The 12,144-nt window shown below is 42.3% G+C and overlaps 1 protein-coding gene across 4 annotated transcripts in view; it reads left to right on the top strand.

Annotated features, from left to right (window-relative positions):
- CDK14 (cyclin dependent kinase 14) overlaps nt 1-12,144 on the top strand; it is a 678,339-nt gene that overhangs the window by 473,096 nt on the left and 193,099 nt on the right. For all 4 annotated transcript variants that reach the window (XM_073629653.1, XM_073629651.1, XM_073629654.1 and 1 more), the window contains one exon: nt 3,438-3,486. In XM_073629653.1, the coding sequence (XP_073485754.1) occupies nt 3,438-3,486 (49 nt within the window). The remainder of the gene's footprint in view (nt 1-3,437; nt 3,487-12,144) is intronic.

Here is a 12,144-nt window from a genome sequence, read left to right as displayed (position 1 = left end):
CGGGTGATGGCGTCTGTCTCAACCACTTCCCACCCTGGCCACTGCACCTAAACGGCCGGGTGGGCGCTCTCTCCTACTGAGTGGACGTTCAGGAACGTCCCTCAGATGGAGGCGGATCACGCGTGCCCGCGCAGCGGCGCGATCCCGATGCGCTCGTGACGCCCGGACACGGCGCATCTGGGATCGGCAGGAGGGCTCTGTGATTGGCCCTCCTGATCACATGATGGCCGCGTCCAATCACAGCCGTCATGTGATGTAAACAGAGAGCCGGTTGCGAGGCGATCGGCTCTCCTCTCCTCACACAGAAGTTTTCGGAGAGGAGAGCGGATCGCTGCAGCCGGCTGGTGATCAGTGAGTATCAGCTGTTTTTTACAGCTTTTTACACACTGATCACCAGTGTAAAACACACATTTAAAACATGTACACAGTGTAAAACACACATGTAAAACATACATGTCCCCAAAACACACGTCCCCACACACATGTCCCCACATAGTAAAAACACTTGTCCCCCACAGATTTAACAGTAAAATCACATGTCCCAATGATTATCTGCACACATATGTCCGTGATCACCTGCGCACATCTGTACATGATCACCTGCGCACATCTGTACATTTTCATCTGCGTACATCTGTCCGTGATCACACAAACCGATTATTATACACTTAGCGGGATTTTTTTTACCAAAGACATGTAGCAGAATACATTTTGGTCTAAATTTATGACAAAATAAAGAAGAAAATATTGTTTCTTTTTCCAAATTTCCACTCTTTTTTTCGCTTATATTGCTAAAAATAAAAAACGGAGTCGTGAATAAATACCACCAAAAGAAAGCTCTATTTGTGTGAACAAAATGATAAAAATTTAATTTGGGTACAGCGTTGCGTGACCGCGCAATTGTCATTGAAAGTGTGAGAGCGCTGAAAGCTGAAAATTGGTCTGGGAAGGAAGGGGGTGAAAGTGCCCGGTATTGATGTGGTTAAAAAAGAATTCCATGGAAAGGATATTTTATATATCGTTGTTCCAGCTTGTACCAATGTAACAATGCTTATACCATGCCTAGCCAATGCCCCTGGAAGCTGGAAATCACTGAAGTAGACACCACTACTCCAGTGATCTCCACTTGTTTTCGGGTCCTGTGCTGAGTGGCTGCCCTGCCGCATTGTGAACACAGGAGGCCATCCGCTGGACACGGGCACCAACCAGAGATTGCTTTGCATTTTCTGAATGAATGTAAAGAGGTCACTGCTCCACTCAAAGGCAGAACCTGCGACAGTCAGGTTCTGACCTAATTTTCTTCTATGGCGGTTAAAGCAATACAGATTGGCCAAGGCCACCTGAGTCTCCATTTGGATGGGAAGAAACAGCAACACACTGATGTGGTCAAACCTGGGCTTTCACCTCCTGTCGCTGTGCAATATAGTAAAACTAGATTGGCTTGCACTGCTGCATTTTCTTCTCCCCATTGGAATCCTACTATTGCAGGGAACCACGAAGAGCTAATATAAACACAGTAGTGTAGTGTTACTATATTTTAAATGATTAAATAAGTGGGTTATATGGAATCATGTTGTATCTTGCTACTTATCTGCTTTAAATGGAATCCATTATATGGGATGTCTAGTGGGGGGGATTTTGGGCAGAGTTAAAAAGTTAAAACCGTTTGTATTGCTGTTAGTCAAGATTTTTTTTTCCTTACTGGTGACCACCTGCAAAAATGTTTGTATCTGCCTATCTGAAGATTGGGTGAGTGGAGGGAGGGGGTGGTATTTGGGGACGTGGGGGGGGGGTCTGTCAGTGGGGGTCAGTGATTGGGGGAGGGGGCAGTAGTTTGGGTGGGGTGAAGGGCAGTAGGTGGGTGGGGGGCTGTCCCCCTGGAGGAATTGTCTGCCTGGTCTGGGATGCTCATCCTGTTTTTTTTTTTGTTTTTTTTTTGTCCCACTCCGGGCTCAACTACAGGTACACTTTAAATCCCAGGGTTTTCTATTTGCAACTTAAGCTGACCATACAGGAAACAGCCGAAATTCAATCAGTGGGTGGCTGTATCAATGGCACTCAGCCTAATGTCCTTTGATTGAAAAATAGAAGGAGCCAGGTAGACAATTGTCAGCCGAATAGCTCCTTCATCCAATGACTGACACCATCGGCTGTCAGAATAAAGTAGCCGCAGTGGGAAATTCATCCATCCATGCTGGGTATGGTCAACTTAACAATAACGTAACCTGTATGGAAAACATAACCGATGGAAGAGGGTAGAAATGTTTAAGGTTTAATGTTCATAAGTGTCAAAGGCTTTTATTGACAATTACATTAAGTTTATGCAGTGTTGACCCATTCTTTTTCAAGACCTCTGCACTTCGCCCTGACATGCTGTCAATCAACTTCTGGGCCACATCTTGACTGATGGCAGCCCATTCTTGCATAATCAATGCTTGGAGTTTGTCAGAATTTGTGGGGTTTTTTTGTTCACCCGCCTCTTGAGGATTGATCACAAGTTCTCAAAGGGATTAAGGTCTGGGGAGTTTCCTAGCCATGGACCCAAAATTTCGATGTTTTGTTTCCCAAGCCACTTAGTTATCACTTTTGCCTTATGGTAAAGTGCTTTATCATGCTGGAAAAGGCATTATTCCTCACCAAACTCTTCTTGGATGGTTGGGAGAAGTTGCTCTCGGAGGATGTTTTTGTACCATTCTTTATTCATGGCTGTGTTCTTATGCAAAATTGTGAGTGAGCCCACTCCCTTGACTGAGAAGCAACCTCACACATGAATGGTCTCAGGATGCTTTACGGTTGGAATGACACAGGACTGATGGTAGTGCTCACCTTTTCTTCTCCAGACAAAGTTTTTCCCAGAAACTCCAAACAATCCGAAAGGGAATTCATCAGAGAAAATGACTTACCCCAGCCCACAGTAGTCCAATCCCTGTACCTTTTGTAGAATATCAGTCTGTCCCTGATGTGTTTCCTGGAAAGAAGTGGCTTTTTTGCTGTCCTTGTTGACACCAGGTCATCCTCCAAAAGTCTTCTCCTCACTGTGCATGTAGATGTACTCATACCTGCCTGCTGCCATTCCTGAGCAAGCTGAGCACTGGTGGTGCCCCCCATCCCACAGCTGAATCAACTATAGGAGATGGTCCTGGCGCTTGCTGGACTTACTTGGGTGCCCTAAAGCCTTCTTCACAAATGTAGTGGAAATGTTTTTTATGGAATTAAGTTCATTTTTCATGGCAAAGAGGGACTTGGTAATTAATTGCAATTCATCTGATCACTCTTCATAACTTTCTGAAGTATATGCAAATTGCCATCATAAAAACCGAGGCAGCAGACTTTGTGAAAATTAATATTTGTGTCATTCTCAAAACTTTTGACCATGGCTGTACATATCCTGCTATTATGAACAATAAATGTAATCATGTTCTATTTGTATCTTACAGAAAGGTTTACACAGTACGGCCCTAAGAATCTTCGGCAAGCTTGGAATAAGTAAGTGAAACTTTTACATTCTTCTTGTATAATAGAAAAGCACTGAGATTACTTCCTAATTATTTTTTAGATGTCTGTTTTGTCTGTACTTCTGCATTGTCGCGGACTGGAAAAATTAGACTTTTTTTGGCGCATTAGGCTGCCATTTTCAAATGAATGGGCTGCCATAACGTAATGCACATTAACACAAAGCATAACATGCAGCAATATTGCAACACAAGACAAAATAAAAAATGTGTGGCTATATTATTGTTATGAGTATAGAATAAGGAGCACCAATGGTTTTACAGAAGGGAAAATGCTACGAAGAGGGAAGGTAGGTAAAGCGAGAGGGTATGGTCATTTCTTTTTTGTGATCTGTCACAAAATTGCATGTCTAGTCATGAAGCAATTCAATACTTAGTGAACCTTTCATGACCTAAAAGTTTCAGACACCTTGTGGTACCTGTAAATACTTAGGTTAGTGTTTATATCAGTTTCTGTGTCCCTGGTAGGCCCTGGCACCTAGGTCAGGATGTGTCCACGAGACTACAAGAAAAACAAAAATGGAAGGTGCGCACACCTAGTGCGTTACCAGAGATAATTTAATAATAAGAAATCTTTGTATAAAAGTGGGTACTCACAAAAGGCCATAAACACAGTGCATGGAGACATGCACAGAACACGGGTTACAGCTAACACGTTTCGGGGGCGCACCCCCTTCCTCAGAGCTAGGCTAGTCTCGTACACCATGGGCAAACGCTTTTATAGGAAATGGTGGGATTTAAAATTGTGTCAAAAAGAGCCAGGAAGAAAAAAAAAGTAAATTAATATTTTATATATATATATATATATATATATATATATATATATATATATATATATATATATATAAAGTAGTTATATGAAAATATAGTATATACAATAAAAAGTAGTTGCACTAATGTAAAAACGACAGAATCAACATCAAAAACCTATATCCAAAACAAAAAACTCCATCATAAATACACAAATAAATAATAATTCATTCAAATCCATGATATATTGCACATTCATTTATATTTAGTCAGATGAATACAGGTGTAGGAACACATAAGCAAAAAAGGGATGCAGGATTGATAAGTGGGTCAATCCATGTCTCACCTCTACATGGCTGAAGTAGCTGCGGGGGGGGGGGGGGGGGGGGGTTGGGCACTCAGAGGTGACCAAAAACCACACACTAGGATCACCGGAAACTTCAGAATTGCCAGGAACGGGTGCAAAAACCCCAACAGAGGCCAGCAGGATCATCCCCGCTGTAGTGCATCGATCAGTAAACACCCAATGTCATACAGGCACCTTACCAGACCCCAGGGAAACCAGCTCAGTGTCAGGGGAAATCCACTTCCTGGAAACTCAGGAAGACGCCTGATGACAACAAATGACATCACTTCCGGGGCGGGAGCAGTACAACGGTGTTCCCATGGACGTGAGTAGGCAAAGATAGATGGGGAAAAAAAAAAAACTTTTTTTTTAAAAATAAGAAATTTTTTCAAAAATTAAATTAAAAAATTCAAAAAATAACAAAAAATTCTCTGACAAAACTGGACCACTAGGAAATAGTGAATTAATAAAAAAGTAAAAAATAAATAAATAAAATAAACACATTTTTAATTTTTTTATATTGCGATGAATTTTGCACAATAATAATGATTCCCCAATGTGTAACAATTAATGAAAAGCGCTGAGCCCTGGAGTACGTGAAAGCCAACCCTACAAAAAAATCTATAAAATTTATTACTATAGTAATTGGTAATCAATAGCAGCTAGTCGTTAAGAACAATGGTAGATTCAAGTAAAAATTGTAATAATAATATTATATAAATATGAATATGAAAATAAAGAAAAAATAAAGATAAAAATGTACACAAATACATGGATGAAAAAGAAGAAATAAGAAACCAAAGAAACCAAAGAAACAGGACATGTTGGTATAATGAGCTCCTGGAAGTACACCCACATGAAGGCAAAAACAGAATAAAAACAGAAGGAGGAAGAGGACCGGGGGGTCACATAAGAGTCTGAACATCCCACATTCAGGCCCCTAGGCGACAAGGCTCCTAAGCGATATATCCAAAAAGTTTCTCTTCTACAAAGTCTCAGCATCCTCACCCATAACTTCCAAGCCAAGTAGCCTAAAACCAGATGGATTATGATCATGTTGATGCAAAAAATGTAATAGTTGTCAACACTTTTGAGTATATTCCTTTTATGCACCCCAAACTGTGTGCATAAAGCCCAGATCGTGCGGCCCACGTAAAGAAGGCCACAGGGGCATATCAGACAATATACTACAAATTGTGAACCACAAATGATGAATTGCCGAATGGCATGGGTTTGGCCATCACTACCTGTAACCTGCTTCTTCCTATGCCACATGTATTGGCATACTCCACAGTTGGGGACACCACACTTAAAGCTACCCTTTTGGTCAAATAAACTACTCCAACATTGGTTGGCCACAGTTTTGGGTTTACGGAGTCTTATTATGGAGATTTTTCCTCATTTACTGTCCTAAGAGATGGCAGAATGCTAAGTAAAGGAGGTTGAAAAGTGCAGATTGGATGGGAAAGTTGTGTTAACCCTGACCATTTTGACTGCAAAAAGACATTTATGTAGCCTATACCGATAGGCTCTAATAAATAGAAGCACACTGAGTCTTCATACTGCTTGTTCTGCTCTCTCCTCTTGTCAGTATGTTCCCTGTGAATACATGTAAATGCAGCAAATCTTGATTGGCCCTTCCTTACCCAGTTTGAATGTTTATGTGCAAAGGATTAAAAGTGGCTGATAACCAAGACAAATTCTGGCACTTAGTTCGATAAAAACATCACTACAGTCACCGGTGTTTCATAAAGAGTTAGGTTAAGTGTTAGGATCATGTCATGTGACACAGTAGACCTGGGCTTTCCAATGCAGGGCAAATAGAAACAATTAATTTTAATTGCGGCCCAACCAACTTCATATACTTATCTTCCTTTCTGTCTTCTGCCATTCCATTCACCTATTGCAAGGAAAGAGAGGAAGACCCATCTAGGCACAACTTGGATCTTACACCATTGATGACTCGTTCCATGCCTTCATGTGATAGCACTGGATGTCAGGGCAACCAATGACTCTTGAGTCACCAGCCCAAAAAGTGGGGATCTTGGGGTGCTCACTGGAGTAGCGAAGTGAAGTATTTTACATTTCAGGTTTGCTTTAAATATTTATAGAGATTGTTGGAGGCTACGTTAAGCCAGCCTTCCTTAACTTTTTGTAACCTAGAGGAACTCTTGAAATAACTTTTGGATTTCAGGGAAGCCCTTTAGTACCACAGTTCACTATACATTAGTGTGGTGGTCAGAGGGAAGAATGCTTCTTACATTTGTGGTCAGTGAAGAATACCCCAATATTTGTGGTCGGAGGGAAGAATACTCTTGCATTGGTGATCAGTGAAAAGAATGCTTCCCAAATTAGTCGTCATTTACATAGTCAGGTTGAAAAAAGATACAAGTTCATCTTTAAAAAAATAAAAATAAATAAGTAGAAAAGCTCCATATACACATTCCTACATTCCTAGTCCCTCAATTGACCCAGCGGAATTATTGGTCAGTAGGAAAAATGCTCTTTTCATTAGTTGTCAGGGGGGGAAAATGCACCTTTTACTGTGGTGGTCAGTGAAAAGAACACTCCTTACATTGGTGGTCAGTGGGAAGAATGTCCCCTACATTGGTTGTCAGTGGAAAGGATGCTTCTTACATTGGTTGTTAGTGGGAGAAATGCTCCTTACATTGGTGAGAAGAATGCTCCTTAGATTGGTGGTCAGTGAGAATAATGCTCTTTACATTGGTGGCAAGTGAGAGAAATACCCCTTACATTGCTGGTCAATGGGAAAAATGTTCCTTACATTGGTGGTTAGTGGGAGAAATGCTCCTTACATTGGTGAGAAGAATGCTCCTTGGATCGGTGGTCAGTGGGAAGAGTGCTCCTTACATCGGTGGTCAGTGGGAAGAATGCTCTTTACATTGGTGGCCAATGGGAGAAATACCCCTTACATTGCTGGTCAATGGGAAAAATGTTCCTTACATTGGTGGTTAGTGGGAAGAATGCTCCTTACATTGGTGTTCAATAAGAAGGATGTTCCTTACATTAGTTGTCAGTGGGAGAAATTCTCCTTACCTTGGTGTTCATTGGGAAGAATGCTCCTTACATTGGTGGTCAGTGGGAAGAATGTTCCGTTCATTGGTGGCCAAGTGGGAAAAATGCTCCGTACACTGGGGGGGGGGGGCAAGTGAGAAGTTGGACCCTTACATTAGTGGTGAGTGGGGAGAATGTGCCTTATATTGGTGGTCAGTGGGGAGAATATCCCCCTACAGATAGCTAGAAAGATCACTGGTGTTAGTGCCACTTATCTAAGAGGCAGAAATTGCTCACTGTTCAAAGAACCCCTAGTAAACTCTTGAAGAACCCTAGGGTTTCACGGAAGCCTGGTTGAGAAAGGCTGGGTTGTGTTCGGTTTAAATCCCAGGGATAGGTTGGGAGTCAGGTGTGGATACAATTGTTTTTTCACATGTCTTGAGCGCTGACATCCCCACAGTGAAAAGGTGCCAGACCTGTCCTGTGATGCCCGCTAGTGGAATCTCTGCAGTTTCCCTTAATATGTTCTGTACACTAGCAAAACAAGAGTTAACGTATGCCACAGAGATATTATTATAGCCGGATGTGGTGATTATCTGGCAGATGTCACATTTTGACAGTTTTATCTCGCCCCGGGATGCCTTTCTTTGCTATTTATGAAGATGTCTCTTTGGGCATCTCTCACTTAGCACTTGTTGACTTGTGACTAATTATGTCATTGCAGTGCTGTTTGGAACGCTGTCTCCCCTTCCAGTTCCATGCTCTGATTAGTCACTCCCAGTAGCGGCATATAAGAAATAATGGTCTGTAATTGCCACTGTTCAGCATGCGCACACAGGCACGCACAGCATTGTCAGGCTGAAGTAACTGTCTTTATATTCCCGCGAACAGCACGAACATATTCCACATAATAATGACTTTGAGCTTAGGCAACGGGATTCAATTCCACTGCTCTTCAAACAAGATGGAAAGAACAGATGTAAAATATCCAGAATTGTTCAATTCTTTGCCTACTGTTTTCTCCTTAGCAGAGTTTTTGCTCATTATGGGTTATTGACAAGGGCATTGCGGTTCTAGCGGTTTCCTCCAGTGTAGATGGATAGCAGTATAGTTCAAAGCCTTTGTCTGCCACTCAGAACAGGTTTAAAGGGGAACTCCACAGCCTAGAAGATAACATAACACAACAAAATCATAGATGCTTCCTGTAAATTCACACAGTTTACGGATGCATTGTTACATTAAGCTTGTGCCATTGCAAAGGGGAAATATCATTATTTAAATATATGTACCATGTGTGTGTGTATATGTATGTATGTATGTATGTATATGTGTGTGTAATATATATATATATATATATATATATATATATATATATATATATATATATAATACAGTGTATAGTGTATATACAGCGGATAAAATAAGTATTGATATTGAATACGTCACCATTTTTCTAGGTAATTATTTTTTTTATGGGTGCTATTGACATGACATTTTCTCCACATGTCGGTGACAACCCATGCTGATGCAATCCATAAGTACAAAGAAACCAAAACAAGTAAGTTCATAAATTGTTACACAGGGAAAAAGTATTGAGCGCATGAATAAAGGGAGGTGGAAAAAGACATGGAAAGCCAAGACACCAGCTGAAATCTATCAGTATTTAGAAAGCAATCCTGCCCCTTGTCAGTGCAAATTAATATCAGCTGGTTCAGTCTCAACTGATGGCCTATAAACAGGTGTCTCAGTACCAAGGTGTCACACAAGAAATATCTCATAATGGGTAAAAGCTCTCTCAAGACCTTTGCAACCTTATTGTTACAGAAGGATTTCTAAACTTCTGAATGTTCCAGTGGGCACTGTTGGGGCAATAATCCAGAAGGGGAAAAAACATAATTTCACCATAAACCAGCCATGACCAGGTGCCCCTTGCAAGATTTCTGACAGAGGAGTGAAAAGAATTATCAGAAAAGTTGTCCAAGAGCCAAGGACCACTTGTGGAGAGCTTCAGAAAAACCTGGCATTAGCAGGTACAATTGTTTCAAAGAAAACAACAAATAATGCACTCAACCATCATGGCCTTTATGCAGGCTTATCACCCAAGACCTCATTGCTGAAGAAAACGCATGTTGAGGCTCGTTTAAAGTTTGCTGCACAACATTTAGACAAGCCTGTGAAATACTGGGAGAATATTGCAACAACAAAAGTAAACCCTGGATGCCATAATACACCCCATGTTTGGAGGTCAAATGGCACTGCACATCACCCCAAAAACACCCCCATGTATTATAATATCCTACATAAATCTGCCAACAGTGAAGTTTGGAGGTGGGAACATCATGGTGTGGGGCTGTTTTTCAGCATACAGTACTGGGAAACTTCATATCATTGAAGGAAGGATGAATGGAAAAATTTACCAAGACATTCTTAATAAAAATCTGCTGCCATTTACCAGGATGATGAAGATAAAACGAGGGTGGACATTTCAGTCATTTCCCAAACACAAAGCCAAGGAAACTCTCAATTAGTTTCAAAGAAAGAAACTAAAGCTGGCCATACACCTATAGATTATCTGCAGATTTTCTATGGTTAGATGGAAAAAGTGGAAGATTCCTCCATCCACACAGTTTAGCGAACATGGAGAAATCTGTTGCACTTTTTCCATCTAACCATAGAAAATCTGCAGATAATCTATAGGTGTATGGCCAGCTTTAAGCTGCTAGAATGGCCCAGCCAATCACCTGACTTGAATCCAATAGAAAATCCATGGAAAGAACTAAAGATCAGAGTTCATAGAAGAGGCCCATGGAACCTTCAAGATTTGAAGACTGTGTGGAAACATGGGCCAAAATCACTCCTGAGCAATACATGCGACTAGTTCCTTCATACAGGAGGTGTCTTGAAGCTGTCATTACCAACAAAGGCTTTTGTACGAAGTATTAAATAATTTCATTTGTTCAAGACTTTTTCTCTGTGTCATTACATTTGTAGCAATAACTCTCGGTGGAGCTGCTGGTTTAAAGCAGGCTGTTACCGTCACCTTCGCCACCTTTATTTCACTGGAACCGGGTCTAGGGTCCCGTTGAGTTTACCATCACACAATGCAGGCACCGGACACTTGAGTATCTTTTCCAATGCTTTAATAAATTTGAGTTGCAGGAAGTAGCAGGAAAGAGGTAGAAGGAAAGTTGCAGGGAAGCTCAAATACCTTTTCTTAACGTCCTTAATGTAACTTTAGGGATTGAAAGCTTGTAGCTGATTACATTCTCTCTGTAGAATTAAATCTTTGCCCGCCTGGATAGGTTTCTCTCACTAACCTAGCAGCCAGAACGCAGCACGAACAAAAGTCTCTGCCACAGACTTGATTGGAACAAAACCAGTACGATCCTCTGCCACAGGATGTAATGGTTTACGGTATATAGCAAACACAGCACTAGAACCTTTAAGCCGACCCGGCAGTACTATGCGATAGGATTACTTTAGGAGTCACCAGGCCCCTCTCCAGACCAGCACTCTGCATGATCTTTCCATGACGGGTCCTCCCCTGGGATCTTCTCAGTTGTCCAGCTTCTTCACACAGGATAGACAGCTCAGGACCATTCCTCTGCTGCTGTGGTAGGCCCCAGACAGGCTTCTGGGCCCACCCACACGCCGCAGCGACGTGGGCCTCCCAATCGGAGGACCACGAGGTAGTACTCTTAGCGCATACCTGACGGCCAGGAGGGCCAGCAGGTGGACGGAAAACGACCTCAAAATATGGCGTCTGTCCCTTAAATACCCTCTCCCAGGATGCAACTCGGAGGACCACCTCCACCGAGTTATCCCCGGGACAGAGGAGCACTCATACAACGACACCCACAGGCACAGTGCGAAAGTACATGCAACTCAGCCGAGCTGGAACAGAGGCAAATCTGACTATGTATAAACAGATAACCCACTAAATTTACCTATCGGCAGTAGATTAGAAATCTACCAGCGCTACACATTTAACTTAGTATTGCGGGTACAGGGGGGAGAAAAGCAAAGTACTCACGGCTTATAGGCAGGGTGGTATGCTCAGTCTCGGCGATCCCTCTGATCAATCCAAGTGGATGCTAGTTCAGGGTCTTCAAAAAAGTGGGTTCAGCCCTCACACTCCACACGAAGCTTTGCAGGGTACAGCATAGCGTATTTGAGGTGTAGTACTCGGAGGCGTCGCTTAACATCCTGGAACCTGGATCTTTGTCGTACCTCATTGGAGATGTCCAGGAACACGGCCACATGCGTGTTGGAGTGGGGGATATTTCCCCTCTCTCTGGTCAGGCGGAGGATCTTGTCGCGGTCCCTGAAGTTAAGGAATTTCGCTATCAGGGTACGCGGTGGAGCTCCTGGAGGAGGAGGACGGGCAGGGATTCGATGAGCTCTTTCCAGTGCGAACATTACCAAGAATGCATCTCAGCCGAAGGTGGATGTCAGGAGGTTTTCAAGGAAACTTGCCACGTCGTTGCCCTCAGTAGTCTCAGGGAGGCCGATAAATCGGAG

Source organism: Aquarana catesbeiana, linkage group LG05 (genome assembly GCF_042186555.1).
Source record: "Aquarana catesbeiana isolate 2022-GZ linkage group LG05, ASM4218655v1, whole genome shotgun sequence".
Lineage (NCBI taxonomy): Eukaryota > Metazoa > Chordata > Amphibia > Anura > Ranidae > Aquarana > Aquarana catesbeiana.
This window is presented reverse-complemented; position numbering and strand designations above follow the sequence as displayed.